Below are 15,370 nucleotides of genomic sequence, written 5' to 3' on the forward strand. Positions count from 1 at the left end.
TGCAAAATAAGAAAAAATTATACAATAAAGCCACGGTGTGTTAAACATGATTAAGTGATACTCTTTGTTTTTCTTAATATATATATATTGAACTAAATAATACTTTAAATCTTTATAAGAAACCATTTTTGAAATCAATGTTGATAAACAGTGTTCGTTGTAAAAGAACAGAGTTTAAAACCATATTACATATTTATTACTTTCATTTATTATAATTTGATATATAGAGTATTGTAGGTTTGGGAAGAGTATACAAAAAGACCACTCTTGCACATGCGCAGCAGCGTAAACCGAGGCGGAGAGGCAGAAACAGGGTAAGTGTGTCGGGCTCAGCTGTAGAAGCACCAACACAGCTGCAGCAAAACCAATACTAACTCAAACTAGAGGCACACATACATAGTGGCAACCAGCTTTGTTGGCCAGTTTGTAAACCTTCTGCCATCATTCGCTCGTCAGTCCTTGTTGCTAGCATACGTCACGGAGTTCCTGTAGCGCTGCTCTCCGCACTTCTCACCCCCTCTCAGTTCTTTAAAACGGAAGTAATCAGCACAAACAAATACAACACAGAAATACAATAATCACAGCAATTAAAAAAACATTTTGTGTAAAAAACCTTGCTGGTGCAAAACATTGCCGAGTATAGAAATCAGAGGACAAGGAGAGATTCCACCATCGATCGATCAATAAACTCCGGGCAGCAAGTAAGTGCAGTTTTAACCCCCAAAAAATTAAACAGAAAACTTAAGCGGAAGTCCTCCTCCAAGGAAAGGACACTCACACAAACGGGCTACACATTCTCAGATATAATTCTCAAAGTTTTTGCTGCAAGTCGATTTACATGTACACACATCTCAAGTGCAGCCAAGCGATACATACACAAAAAAAAATGCATAAAAACAAAAAAGCTGGAAAAAAATTCTGATTGCACCTTCGCTTCCAAAGAGTTCACACTTTTGCGACTGTGTGAGTTTTTCTTGGTTTTCACCCAGGCCGAGTTTTCCTTTGGCAAACACACAAAGTTTTCCCCCAAAACGTATCCATTCGCCTGCAAATCGGTCGAGTTTCTTGTTAAGGGGCATTTCCATTCTGGGCATCTAATAGCCATAAATTTGACTTGCATCACGTTTTCAGCATTTGTAGCGATCGTTATCAGATCCGTGCCACATCTCAGATCTCTGGCATTTCCCAGCTGAAAGCACTGTGGAAAATAGGGGTCCTTTCAGAGAATCTGTTGGAATTGAAATGAGGAAAATCGAATAAGCAGAACTAATTGGGTATCATTTTAATTGTTAGGATTGTGTCTTCTTTATTTCCACAACCATTATGAAAATTTCAATAATACATAATTTAAAATTAATTAAATATTAGATTTTCATTAATTAGGAGCTTTTTTCTCTGGGTGTTCAGACACATTTAGCTACTGCACTTTGCCCCAACGATCGAGTTTTTTTTTTTGCAATCATTATGAGTTTGTGTTCATGGAGTGTCATCTGGCGATGGCAAGTGCAATGAATGTTTCGCTGATTAACATCTTAATTAGCCTTGCAATTATTTCCTCAACTAAAGCTGAGTATTTCAATGGCCAAAAAATCGCTGGCTGCCTGCCAGCATTTGCTCAGTTGTTTGAGATTCATCCGATGAAGACTGAACGCAAATAGGGAGCGTTTTAGGAGAAACCATTGCCACTCCACAAACACAAATGCAGACCCGAAAACCCAAGTGAATCATGCGGCAAATGTGCAGAACAGGTCTTGCAGTTGCTATTGTCCATTGTCCATTTTTCGAGCTGAAGAACTGAAGGTGCTGGATCGCAACGGATGGGCAGGGGCCAAAAAACGAAGGGGCAGAATGGTCTCGGTCCCGGATGATAAATCAAGTCTGGCCAGTTGTTTGTCTGTGGTAACGAAAGAAAAATTGAAAAACAAAAGCCACAGACAACAACATAAACAGCGAACAGCTGATGATGCTCCTCGAACTCGCCAGAGTGTGTATCTGCCAGATATAGTAGTTGGATGCCCCGATCGCGGCCAACAAATCTGGTCGCCTTAATTGGCCAAAGGGTAAGCAGAGTCACAGAGAGTCCAAGTTCAGCACGGAGAAAAAATATTTTGTTTTATAGGACAAAGGACTGCTTATACTTATTAATCAAAATTTTGACCAGTTTCTCTTAGTGTGATTCGTTTCTAATTAAATCAAGATATCGACCCATTTTGATGATATTTTTCTCCCTGTAGCAGTGTCAATTCCTTTGTGAGCTATTTTTGAACCAGTCTTGGCCTTTTAAGGCGCTGACCACTTTTAAGGCGCTTTTCACCCAGCAAAGTCGATCTGAGTAGGGAATGAAGGTACTTAAGTCATCGTTAGACGGCATTAGCGGGTTTAATTAGAACAGAACCGTTTTGGCCGCTGCCAACTGACGCGGCATTTTGTCATTTGTCCCGAGGGTCTCAGTCTCAGCCCATCAAGATATAGGAAAAAAAACCCAACTATCAGGTAGCAATGAAGGCAGCTGGTGCTGTTGGCTAATCCCAAAATGGCACGCATTGCGGACGGGCCTCGACGGACCCTCTCTCTATAGAGCCGATAATGCCCCGACTATAATTAGAAAGTTAGTCAGCCGACATTCTGTAACTGTAATTACGCGTGTGTATCCGAAAGATATCCAAACAAAAGACCAAACCATAAACACTTGATGTTCTTGTCTCGGTTTTGGGTTACTGTTTTTTCGGGTGCCTGGCAGGTCCTGATTTATGGCAGCGAAGAAAGTGAAATTCGGTTTGGGAAAACCTGTTTGCCATTTACTCAGGATACAAATAAAAAACGAAAAACAAAGGCAAAGACAAAGACCAGAGTCAAGTTCAAGTTGTATAGTAATTTCGAGTTATATAAGTTTTTTCCTTTGAGGTTCTTGACTGCGCATCAAAATGTTAAAAATTATGTCATAATTCTGAAATAAACGCAGCTGCAGCGAGGCCTATAGGGGAGGAATTTTGGTATAGTGGGGTATACGGGGTGGTTCCAGGTGGTAGGACGTAGGCCCAGTAACACTGCACACTGCGCAGTTCCTCCCCAAAAGCCTTCACCCTCCTCCAATGGGGGTTGCTGACGTGTTCATTTTCCACTGGCGCTGATTTGCAGCTATGGGCCTTTCATCGATTTGCAGCTTAACCGTTTTTAGGAGGGAAAACGTAGGGGTCTTCTCACTTGGCACCCTCTAACAAAATCCCAAAAATAGCAAAGGTGACCCCCAAAAATTCTGCGGAACGGGAGGCTGCAAAAAAGTTTTTCCTGGGCCTACATTTCCCTAAATGCGGAAGTCGTTACTTTGTATATATATATTGTATATATACACACATAACTGCAGCGAGAGAGTAGACCAAAACATTCGATAGGGCTCGTAAAGGTTGCTAGGTAATCATCATCGGGGGAAAATGCCCTCGACTGCGCAGGTCAAACAAATTTGTTTGTAAACAAAATCGCACAGAGAGGAAAGAGAGACTGAGTCTTCTCAATTTTCCTGCACTGAATGTAGGGGAAAAGCCAGTAACAGTGTTACAGTAACCAAACTGTGCGGTGGAAAACTATTTTAAGCCCAGCGGGGGGGTGTCTGCAAGGGGTGGGGGCGTGGCGGTCGATTTATATTTGCCCATAAATCTCCCTCTTAATTGGCGACGTTCAAACACAATTGCGGTTCTTAAAGTGCTATAGCCTGACGGCTATGGAAATTTAGTCCACAATTGTGTCAAAAATTAATTTGATTATGAAGTAAAGGAATGTGGGGGTAAATAAGGATATAAAGGGGTGGTAGCTAAAATGTAAGGGAAATGAAGAAACAAAAATATGTGAAACAAAATGTATTTGTTTTAACTGAATTTTTATGCCAGTGTAGCACATAATTTTCAACAAATGCACACGTGCTAGAAGCCATAATATTACATATTGCGACTTTAAGTTGTATTTAATGTCATCATGATGAGTCTAGTCATTTCCGAGTCACCAATTGTACGCCTGATGTAATCCGCCAGAAGGGCGCGTAAATCGATTGACTGCCGGAATATGAGATTGATTGATTGTTTACAGTAGATTAGGGCCAGAGAGACGGCGCTGGCCCATTATTCTAAATACGACAGCTGGACCGACTAGTACTGATATTGATAAACAAAGTGATAAAAAATATGCGTCGTGCCCAGGGTATTTGCCTAAGAAGAGACACAACTGCGTCTCACGTACTAATTGAAATTACGCGTTATAAAACATCCAATTATATATATGCGAATATAATAAAAAAAAGCTCATATAAATGACATTAATATGTACAGCCAAAGTGCAGCAAGGTACGCGAACTTGAAATCGTATATGTATTTGTAGGCGGAGAACCTGCAATCCCACATTTATCATCGATCGTTTGATAAGCTACCGACACACAATGAACCTCGCTTCTCGGAGGTATTGGATACATTTACAGTGGAACCTCTTAAGTATGTCTTTGTTTGGGATACGTGTATATGTATTACTGTGACATCAAAGAATCGTTTTCGTCATTTTCCAGGAGCTTTACTGGGGGTCTTGATGGGCTTTGTAGATATGGCTAAAAATATACATTCTAGCAAAATGATAAAGATTTTTGGCTGATCAAAGCGTTATTCAGCCAATTTTTCAAAATTAAGAAACTTACATAGAATCCGCAGAGCTAGCTTTGAGAACTATTTTGACCTACTTCGAAACGAAACTATATAACCATTGAAACTAATTATCATTTATTATTCTAGTGAAACATCTAAGTAACCCATGATCATTTTGTTGCACTGCATATGGTATCCATTGCAATGCAGCTAGAAATCCAACTGAAAAGCATTCATATTCATGGAAGCTAGCATAAGCATTTCCACAACTGTTTGCCCATCGAAAATGAAATGAAAACATAAAATGAATAAAAAGTTGCTACACTCGATGTCGCATTTAGCTGCTGTCGATGCGTTGGCGTCAGTCATTTGCCATCATATAATAGCGATTCGATGTCCAGAACTGCGCAGTATCTCCAAGCTATGCTTATAGAGGGGGGTCTATGGAGAGTGGTTTATGTGGGGTGGGTCCGAGCTGGTGGAGTTTGTGCGCAATAACCCAGAAAGAAGTGCTCGGAACAGTAGAGTTCACTTAGCTTTGGCCAAGGTTCACTTCACTCACTCCCTTTGATGCTGGCCGCTTTTTCAGTTGTTTGCATGTAAACGCCAACGTTTGTTGTAATCATTTTTTAGGACAGAAGATGTGGCAGCAGCTAGCATAAACATTGCCAGATTAGATAAAGCCCCATACAGACCTAGACCTGGCAGTTTTCTCTATCTGGGATTTGTTTATTTGAGTTTAAAGTGCTGCCGGGCGCAAATAGTTTTCTATTTTGTTTTCTATTTCGTTGGCGTCTTCCCTGATGACGCCAATATTGTTTACCTCTACGCAAAAGTAGGGGAATTTTGTTTTCTTTATCATGTTTTTTATACTTTTTTCTTGAACATAAACAAAACGCGTGCAGACTGAGATTAATTATAAAAAAAAAATTGGGGTTGGCCAATGGTGTGGGGAGAGATCACAAGATTTTGTGTAGGTATAGTGGCCATAAACATACATAAATTTTCCTATATATTTGAAGATATACACCTAGCTATATCCGGAGACTGTTTTTGCTGCCTTTTGGCACCTGAGCGGGTGTGTGTGTGTGTGGTTAGCCACTTTTACAGTTGTAGCCGTGAGCTACTTTCCTCTCTGCGAAAAAAGCTACAACTTGTCGCCGTCAGCTGTTGCATGATAAAATATCTAAAAATATATAGAGAGCCACTGCTCTAATGGCTAAACAACCTTGAACCTGGCCGAGAGGTTGTGCTTTTGCCAGAAATATGTATCAATACATGCACTTGTATGTTATTGCCCATTATCTAAAACGAAATGAAATTATTTAATGGGTGGCAAACTCGAATCAATTTTGTGTGTGCAAAAGTAGAGGTATGAGATAATTAAAAAAACAATTCAAATTAAATTATTCCATAAAATGGTTATGTGAGCAATTAAAAAATCATTTAGTTCGGGAAAATGAAGTGATAAATAAAAGTATACTAGTTATCATAAAGAGTTAATATATAAATTCAGGCTGTGAAACAAATTATTTAACGATTTATCCGTAGAATGTGTACTATATATATCTGCACAAAGAGTAGCCGACTCTCAATGATTATTTCAAATGAGCTCATTCTCTTTATCTTTTATAGTACTTTATATCCGAACAAGCAGTAGCCGACACTTGCTGATTATTATTTGAATTGATTTCGAATTGCATAATGCGATGATTGGCAAACTGGCAACGAAATCGAGTCTGAACTTATTTGAATGCCTCGAGAGTTCTCTGTTTGGCTGGGAATGACAGTTTGCAAATAGTTCTCAGCGCTTCATTAGCATTTTTATGCGTTCCGACTGTCCGACAACTTATTGCTTGGCTGCCTCTGCCTCAGCCATGACTTGGCATTAAACATTTGAAATTATTAAGCAGAGAAACTGTATTTCAGCGTGAACTTTGGAGCAGCCAGCTGCCAACTACTCTGCCTGAGCGACTATCCCACACCCATGCACTTAAAAAAATATTTTATATTTTTAAGAAATGTGGAATGCCATACCTTGATGAGCTTGTTTTCAAATTATTGGGATATTTTTCAAAATCAGATGATGTTACCCCTTATCGAAAATACAAACTGGTCACCACAGATTTTCAATTCAAAATCACAGTATTATGCCCATAGCTTAGCAAATAATGGTCGGAATGTGGAATGTAATACCTCGTTGAGCTCGTATTTTAATCCATATTCAAAATATCCAACTGGCACTTAAATGTAAGCCAAAAAATATTTTTCCAATTTTTCGAAAAAATGATGATGGTACCCCTTACAAAAAATGCAAAATTTGACCAAAAATAAATTTGTGATAATCAGCATAAAAATGAAACAGAAAGTTTGTTTTGGTCGTTAGCTTCATAAAACAGTAATCCTTTTGGTTATGCCTCTTAATTTAACAAAGTTATAAGCATAACACTGGGAGAAAATATCGCGCATTTTGCAAAAAAAAATAATTTTGATGTTCCGCCTAAAATATCAGTATTTTCCTCATTACAAAGCCAAATCTTATTATATCATGGAATGTTATATCTCGTTGAGTTCGTATTTAAATTCCCCGTCGAACTGTGTACCACACTCAAAAAGTGAATTTTTTCAGATTTTTCGTAAAATTTTATGATGTTACCCCTTTCCAAAAATGCGAAAGTCGCTCTGTCCCGATTTGTGCCCCAAAATATCAGTATTTTTCTCATTACACCGCCAAAGATGATCGTATCATGGAATGTTATATCTTGTTGAGCTTGTATTTTAATCTATTTTCAAAATATTCAACTGCCATTGAAATCTGAATAAAAAAATATTTTTTCGATTTTCCGAAACCCCCTGTACCCCTTACAAAAAATGCAAAATTTAAGAAAAAATAAATTTGTGATAATCAGCATCTCAATGTCACAGAAAGTTTGTACGGGTCGTTAGCTGCACAAAACAATCCCCTTTTTAGCTGTGCGTCTTATTTAGACAGAGTTATAAGCTAATACTGGTGAAAAATATCACGAATTCTACTCAAAAACATATTTTTGATTTTATGCTTATTTATCAGTATATTTCCCACAGCAACGTTAAAAATTGTCGGAATGCGGAGAGGAATACCTCGGTGAGCTCGTAATTTAATGAATATTAAAATTTTATTAATATCTAGAAAAGTACATTTTTGACCGATTTATTCAAAATTTTCATGTTGTAAATAAAAAAATGGGTCGAGTTTGATTTTTACTCGCAAAAATCACTATTTTGTAAATAACAAAGGCAAAAATGAGCGGAATACAGATTGTTATACCTTGTTAATCTCGTATAGAATAATATAATAAACAGAAAAACTCAATATTTTTCTTGAAGTGCACCCATTTCTTCCTATCACCCCCTTCCCGGACAGCTTAGTCACTCGGGCAGCCCGTGGCCAGTTGGCAGCGAAGAGCCACTTGGTCTGGCGGCAATAGAAAAGTATCTAACAGATACAGTTTGTGGGGCGCAAAGAGGGTTAGCGGGATGAGGAGCGGGAAAGTGTGTCAATGCGCAAACGTCAGAGCAGCTGATCGGAGAGCGAAAACGTTAGTAATATACTATAGTTTATTCCATATATATATGGAGAGAGAGCGACGATCTCTCGCGATCGCTTTGTTGGTAAACAAAAATCACGAACAACACGTATGATCGAGACTCTCTTTTTTAGCGCTGCCCAGCTGGTCGGAGCATAATTTTGGCGCTGGCTTTTGTTGATGGCAGCGATCGTGGCTTTTTGCGTTTTAAAAAAATACATAATTATGGGCTTAGATACGCTCGCGAGTGCTGTTGTATTCCGCTCTCTATCGTTACGCTCTCTCTCGCTCTCTTTCGAAGAAAAACCAAAACCCAGATACTGAGATACTTTTCCAGCGTTTACAACGATCGCTGCTTGTCATTCGCCTTTGATATTTGAAAGCAGAAGCAACAGCAGCAGCACCGCAACTCGAGTGCAGCAGAAGAAAAGTGAAAATCCCTGAAGAGATTAGGTAAATAATCAGGAGAAGTGTGAACATACCCAAAAAGAAAAAATAATAGAGTAAAAACTGCAGCTAAATCTACACATACTCGCGAAAAGATACAGGTACGCACACACTCGGTATTGAGATACACAGGTACTCGCAGTTACAGATACAATGGCAAACACTATAGCTTTTGTTCTTGCGTCCGCTTTTGAAATTCAAATGCGCTTCCGTCGATTCAGTTGGCATTCGAGTGTCGACTAGGCTGTACCGTCTGCAGTGGCATCCGCATTCATATCCATAGTTACCCATTTTTGTGGCCTGAATTTTACGTGATTTTTAGTGAATTTTACGTGTGTGTTTTCCTTGTGCAATTTTCCACATCCATAAGGTGAGCATCAGCCATCGATAGATGAGAATATACATCTTGTATACAGATTTTCAAATGTGCTGCCAATTAGTGCCTATAATTGGCAGAATTCAGGCAATGCCAAGGTCGCCACTGACGTCATTTGGCCAGCTTGCATAATTCCGCATTATGCCATAAAGAGAAAAATTCTATACCCCACTTAGCACGAAAAAAAACGTATAACAAAAAAGTAACAAACAAAAAACACGAAATTCCTTAGGAACAAAGGAACTTTTGCACTTTGACTGGGCTGAGAGCTTAAAGCTAATCAGATACGATTTGACTGATATGAATATATGTCCACATATAGATATCACTCTGTGTGCGTTTTGTTATATAGATTGGCTATTGGTTTGTACTTAACCAGAAAGCTTTAGATATATGTTTCTTTGTTTGAAATACCCGAAGAGGTATAAATAAATTCGGGAGAGATACTCACTTGCACTTTATAGTCCAGATATTCCAGTTTCAGTTCTGTAAATGTTTCCACCATTTTGAATTGACTTTTTCCACTCTATGATCACAGCAGCTGTCAAGCCGACTAAATTAGTTCAAGTTCATTAGCCCAGCCCCATTTCAAAGGCCCCCCTCCATTAGAGACCCCACTATCTGCTAACTATATAGTACAATCAATTGAACAAAGCTTGAACTTTCGACTGGCGGCTCGTTTGCTGCACACGCCAGACTCTGCGTTGTAGTCTCGGGCCTAGACTATATAGTAAACAATAGTATACTAATAGAAATTATTAGCATAGTCGACGCTGTCTGGCGAATTTGTCAGGGGTGTGGCTTATCGCTCTTCGAAATGAGTTGGCGAATTCAAATGTTGTTATTTGGGTGCTGATAAATGGCCAAAAAAAACTTTGGAAGTTTGCTTGAGTCGATAGCAAACAACATTGCGAAAACATTGAGTGTGGACAGCGATTTCCTCAATATCTATAGTCTAGACTTATATAACCAATTAGCGATCAAGGTCAGAGCCAAAGGAAAATAAACAAAATTCTGAGCTAAAATAAGCGCTATGATATGGTATCTAACGATGCAGCCTGCCTAGAATATATAATGCAGACTATACTAGAATCTATAATGTATCTGCACATTCCAAGGTCAGATTTATTTTGGCTGCAGATGTGACAAAAGTGAAATTAAAAATCCACTGCAGCTCAAACAAAATAGGCTATGCATCGCGGGGTGCATGACCAACCAATTCGGCGGGTTATCAAGGGTGCTGTAAGCTGTCGGTCATAAGAGTAAGAGCCCTCGATCGGTTCACCTACGTGTTTATTTTTAAAATGCCTGCACGGACCCACAAGCCCGCTGCAATCGGTGTTGTGCAATGCGAATTTATTTCAACGGCAAAGAAATATTTTGCTTCTATTTTTGGTTAGATATGCATTCGTATGTGCATTCTTCAATGGGCAAAAATATGGCAAGACATTTTGAGGTCAAATGTTTGTCGTTTTCTTTGCTCTTTGCTAAATGTTTATTTTATTCCAAAAACCAATTAGAGACAGTCTTATACCATATCTCTGTTTACTTCATTACCATCTCCAGGCAATTATCAGAATTTATTTGAGCTGCCCAAGTCAATGGCCCCCCTCATCAAATTTGATTGTCAAACTTTCGCTGACATTTCGACTCGGGCTGCCTCATCAAACCCAATTTTCGTATGCTTTTTGTGTCGCTGCTGCATGAGATTTCACTTTGTTAGTTTGTGGCTTTTCACGTTTTTGTTTTGCGGTCAAATTGCAAATTGCTCCGGCAATTGTCTCTGCAAGTCCAGCTCCATTTCCATTTGCTTTTCGCCGTTGAGTTTTCCGTTTTCCGTGCGCAGTTTGATCGACAAAAATATGCCAGTCGAGCTGCTGGCATCTTTATGACGATGCGATAATCAGACAATGCACTGGGAAAATAAGTTTTAGAAAGAAAAACGATTAGGATAACTTTATAAATTAAAAAAAATAACATTTTAGTTAAGTTATTCAGAGGTTTATATACATTTTCTGCAACTTGTTTATTAAAGTGAACATAATTTCTCTTTAAACTTTTGCAAGTGCATCAGCGATTTAGTTCAATTCATCTTTCGAGATAGATATTATATACGGGTATAGTTTGGGTGCACATTTTCCTATTGTCATGACGTGAGCCCGATTCAAATTGCATATATGCAGTATGCACACAGTACTCTGGCCAACCACTCAACGATTGTGTGTGCCATATATAATTGCCTCGATCATAAGCTCGGCGCATGTACAACGCTCGAGTTGGAATTGGAATCGGATGGGATTGGGAATTGGGGGAGGTGGGTTCCGGGCAACGGGGGCTATCAACTGGTAAACTTAATGGCCAGTGCAGCGATACTTTATGGCACTGGCCACTATATACTGTACAGTTGTCAGCACAGTGCTACTTAAGAAAAATCTGATTAATGTAATCAGACGTAATTGGCGCCTTTGGTTAATTTGCGTTGGGAAAATTTCACTTTCGCAATCGAATTCGAAAGCCCATTTGCATTGATTTCGCTTGAGCTATATATTTTAAATGGCATCGCGGTGATGCAGTAAAAAATAATTGCCATCTTTAACTAGGAAACTTCTCTTTTGTGTTTTCGAATTCACACTCACAATTAAGTTAAATAAGTGAGTTTCAACGAAATTGCAATTAAAATAATTGCCTTGGAAAACAGGATAGACTCAATGACGCATGTTAGATACTCTAAATTTTTAAAAGTAATTTTTCTAGACCTCAAACTTATTAAAAATTAGTTAATTATCTTTCTGTTCCCACTATTATTGTGGAATTTCTTTAATAACCAAAGTTAATCAAGCACCTGAGCTATGCACTTAAAACAATCCTCCTGCTCATCATTTAGCAGAGTATGGGGATTGCAATTAAATGAAATTAAGTAGCCGCCCCATTGAACCGCGAGCGCCCACGCAAACAAGCAGCTTACTGAATGAGAGAGGTTTTTTTTTTCCAACGGGGGTGGTGATTACGCAATGTGCACACAATTTGCTAAGCTCATTTCTCACGTTTTCCCCACTCTCTCTTTTTTTTCCATTGCCATTGCAGCTTCTACGCTACGAAGAAAACAGAAAAAGAACAAGACAAGAAAACAGCGTACAAAACAAAAAAGGAACATAAACAAATACAAAAAAGAATTAAATAAAAGACTGAGCAACGTTCAAGCAAATCCAAGGAACAAAAAACAAAAACATAAGCAATCTCCACACATTTTGTCTCTCTAACTGTGAAACTAGGCCCAAAATATAAACTCTAAAATCCGAGTGGAAAAAGCGCAACTTTGATCTCAGCACACCCGCAACCACAACCAGAAGCAATACGAAAAGCCAGCGCATTTCACCGCCGGATCAGCCGCATTAACCCCGTATAATGTTAAGCAGCCTCGCCTCGTATCTCTTTGGATCGCCAGCAACATCCGATTCCATTAGCCAAGACGCCAATCCCGCCCAGAGCCCCAGCAACAACTCGAATCCCGGACCGACCAGCGATCCAGCAGCTGGCGATGTAATTGAGGTCACCTCATCGACGCCCTCGGTAGCGGGCAACAATCGGGGGGCGGTACGCGCCTCCAACGGCAAGAGGGGCAAGAATAGGCGTGGCAAGCAGCAGCGGATCAACCAGCAACAGCAGCGGAAGCAGCCGGCCATCACCAAGCTGCTGACGCCATCGGGTGAGACCATCGACGAAGATTTCGACGAGGACGAATGGTACATCGTGGAGAAGGAAGGTGAGATCAGAGCTCCAGAGCTCCAAACAATCTATATACAAACATAAAATTAATCACTTCTTTGCCTTCTTTTTAGACGAGGAGGACGACTCCTTGCCGCGCAGCGACTCCGAGGAGGAGCTCTCCGTGGTAGAGGTGTCGCAGCCGCGGGGCGGTGCCACCTCTTCGGGCTCCTCGGCTGCCGGCCATGGCCCAGCGGCCGCCGCTTCCCGCCGCCGGCAGCACCTCAACTCGCATTCCCTGTACAGTGGGCCACGGCCGCAGCAGCAGCGCAACTATCTGCAACGCTCGCGCGTCGCCCGGCCGCTGAGCATCAGCACCCTCAGCCCGCCCAGAAGTGTACCCGCCCAGGGATCGGCGGATCCTGACACCCTCAGCCAGTCGCTGTACGTGGCCTCGCCTAGCGGCAGCGACCAGGGTCAGGGCTTGGGTCTGGGACAAGGTCTCGGCCAGGGTGCTAACGTGCTGATGGAGGAGTCCTGGTACGTAACACCGCCACCATGCTTCACCTCGATTGGGCCAATCAATATGGAAACATCACCATTTGAGAATCTATTGATTGAGCATCCAAGGTTGGTGATCTTTATAGTACACAATACGAGTCCACAACCCCACCCTTCCTCCGTTTCCATCAACCACAATTTACAGCCAAAACGCACGCAAAACTGCTAGCTGCCTTTTTTTGAGTTATTGATTTTTATTTAATTCGTGGTTTCTCTGGTTGTCTTACAGCATGTCCGTTTATCGTAGTATTAGGTCCACCCAGGAGGGCACCGAAAGTTTTGTTAATCTTGATCTCGGGGTGTCGGCGGAGGTGCCGCAGCAGCAGCAGCAGGATGATCCCGAGCCGGAGGCTGAACCGCAGGATCAGCGCCAGGCTCTCCAGGAGCAGCGTTCTCACAACGCTCGCTACGATCGCCATGCGGCTGCCCAGCTGAAGCAGCAGACGCTGGCTCGTCAGAGCCAGAAGGTAAGGATAGAGGAGCAATGATTGAGTTGACTTGTTCCTAATCTATATTCACTTTATTTAACCTTCAGAGCAACAACAAGAAGCAGCACCAGCAGCTCTGCCGCAGTGCCATTAAGCGGGCCAACAAGGTGCGGGACTTCCAGGCCAAGGCCAACCGCCCGCGCCGCTCTGAGATGCAGCACTGCAAGCTGGTCAGCGGCGCCAACAACAACCGCAGCAAGTGCTGCTACTAGGCGTGCACCAACCGCACCACCCAAAAAAAAAAACAACACCACCACCACCCACACGCCTCCCAAGCCCAAACGCCGGAGGAGCATTACAATCATGGCAGGCGACGCGAGGGCAACGCGTTCCGATTTTAATTAGTATTTTAACTTAACCCCCAAGATGAAACGAGAAAATCTGCAAAACAAAAATGCCACAAAAATATCAAAATCTAGCAGCTAAAAACAAAACACACACACACACACACATATGTTTAATTAATTAAACTTAACAATTAATTGTGTAAAAACGAAAAACAAAAGCCACAAAAAAATTTAACTATCTGTGTAAATGCGTAGGTTTTAACGTTTGCCGTTTCAATTTCAAAACTTATATGAAAAAATACCAAAAAAATGCAATAAAATTTTCAAAATGAATATGCAAAAAAACCCATAAGAGGAAAAAAACACACATGGAAAATGACAAAAAAAACATGTATAAAATAAGCAACAGAAACGATTTTGTTAATGTAGCTAAGAAAACTATTTTATTTATTTAACAATCAAAAAACACACACACATACGATTAATTTACTGTATGTTTTGCAACAATTTTATGTTTATTTGCGTGAGAGCAATCTCTTGAAACCGATTTGTTTGAGTTTGTATGAATTTCTGTGTGTAAAGTGTATGCTTACCGACAAGTAGGATATATTGTATTAAAACCCCTCGAACCTGATCTAATGTTCTATTGTATGCCTGATTATGTTGGAAATGCGCGTGCGTATGTATGAAACAAAATGTGTGAGACAGGGGACAAAAAAAGATAAAAACATATATATAACAAAAGGAAAAAATCGCAATAAAAAATGATTATGCTAAAACTTAAAAGCTACATACATTTTTATGGCAATAATGGGTTTCTGGGGGATACTTTAAGAATATTTATTGGTTTTCTGTTTATTTTTAATAGATCCGAGTACAGCCTAATAGTCTGATATTAATACTTCAATAATATAAATGTTAGTATTCAGAGTTCTTATAATGATTTTCAAATATTTATGGAACCTTAAGTTCCCTTCTGCTATGTGGGTTAATCGTAATGATTTAAGGAGCGTGTTGTCACGCTCGCTGGGCAAGGTCTGCCCTTGCTTGGATATGGATATTCAGACATTGTCCATAGAGACGCAGTTATTCCAGGGTCAAGTGGCAGGGAGGCGGACGAGCCTTTCACAATGCTTAAAGTGCCAAGTAACTAATTAGTGATTAGTATTTTAGCGCAGACACGCTTGGCAAACGGTGGCAATTAAACGAGCCTAACTCGACAGTTAGGTGCCGTTGACCTTGGCCAAAAGGTAAGGGGTTACCCAGCAGCTCCTCCAACTCCTCCTTTTCCTCCGACTTCCGCGATGCAAAGCGAGTC

General features: G+C 40.4%; 1 protein-coding gene across 4 annotated transcripts; it reads left to right on the forward strand.

The window, feature by feature from the left end:
- Positions 1–438: 438 nt before the first annotated feature.
- On the forward strand, positions 439–14,838 carry LOC108107953 (transcription factor SPT20 homolog). 4 transcript variants are annotated; one of them, XM_017215788.2, is made up of 5 exons: positions 439–701; positions 12,096–12,774; positions 12,851–13,346; positions 13,507–13,744; positions 13,813–14,838. In XM_017215788.2, exons 2-5 carry the CDS (start codon positions 12,417–12,419, stop codon positions 13,975–13,977), a joined length of 1,257 nt encoding a protein of 418 aa, XP_017071277.1. In that variant the 5' UTR covers positions 439–701; positions 12,096–12,416; the 3' UTR covers positions 13,978–14,838. The 4 variants fall into 4 exon arrangements, with proteins under 4 accessions (XP_017071277.1, XP_017071276.1, XP_017071275.1 ...); XM_017215787.2 differs by lacking the exon at positions 439–701 and adding an exon at positions 8,536–8,736; XM_017215786.2 differs by lacking the exon at positions 439–701 and adding an exon at positions 8,800–9,005.
- The last annotated feature ends 532 nt before the right edge of the window (positions 14,839–15,370 follow it).

This window comes from Drosophila eugracilis, unplaced genomic scaffold, assembly GCF_018153835.1.
Source record: "Drosophila eugracilis isolate 14026-0451.02 unplaced genomic scaffold, ASM1815383v1 contig_2088, whole genome shotgun sequence".
Taxonomy (NCBI): Eukaryota; Metazoa; Arthropoda; class Insecta; order Diptera; family Drosophilidae; genus Drosophila; species Drosophila eugracilis.

Excerpts from the sequence above, each read along its gene's own strand:
- LOC108107953 (XM_017215788.2), top strand. The coding sequence starts at position 12,417 with ATGTTAAGCAGCCTCGCCTCGTATCTCTTTGGATCGCCAGCAACATCC. Across the intron at positions 12,775-12,850 it reads GTACATCGTGGAGAAGGAAG|ACGAGGAGGACGACTCCTTG; the intron begins GTGAGATCAGAG and ends CCTTCTTTTTAG. Across the intron at positions 13,347-13,506 it reads CTATTGATTGAGCATCCAAG|CATGTCCGTTTATCGTAGTA; the intron begins GTTGGTGATCTT and ends GTTGTCTTACAG.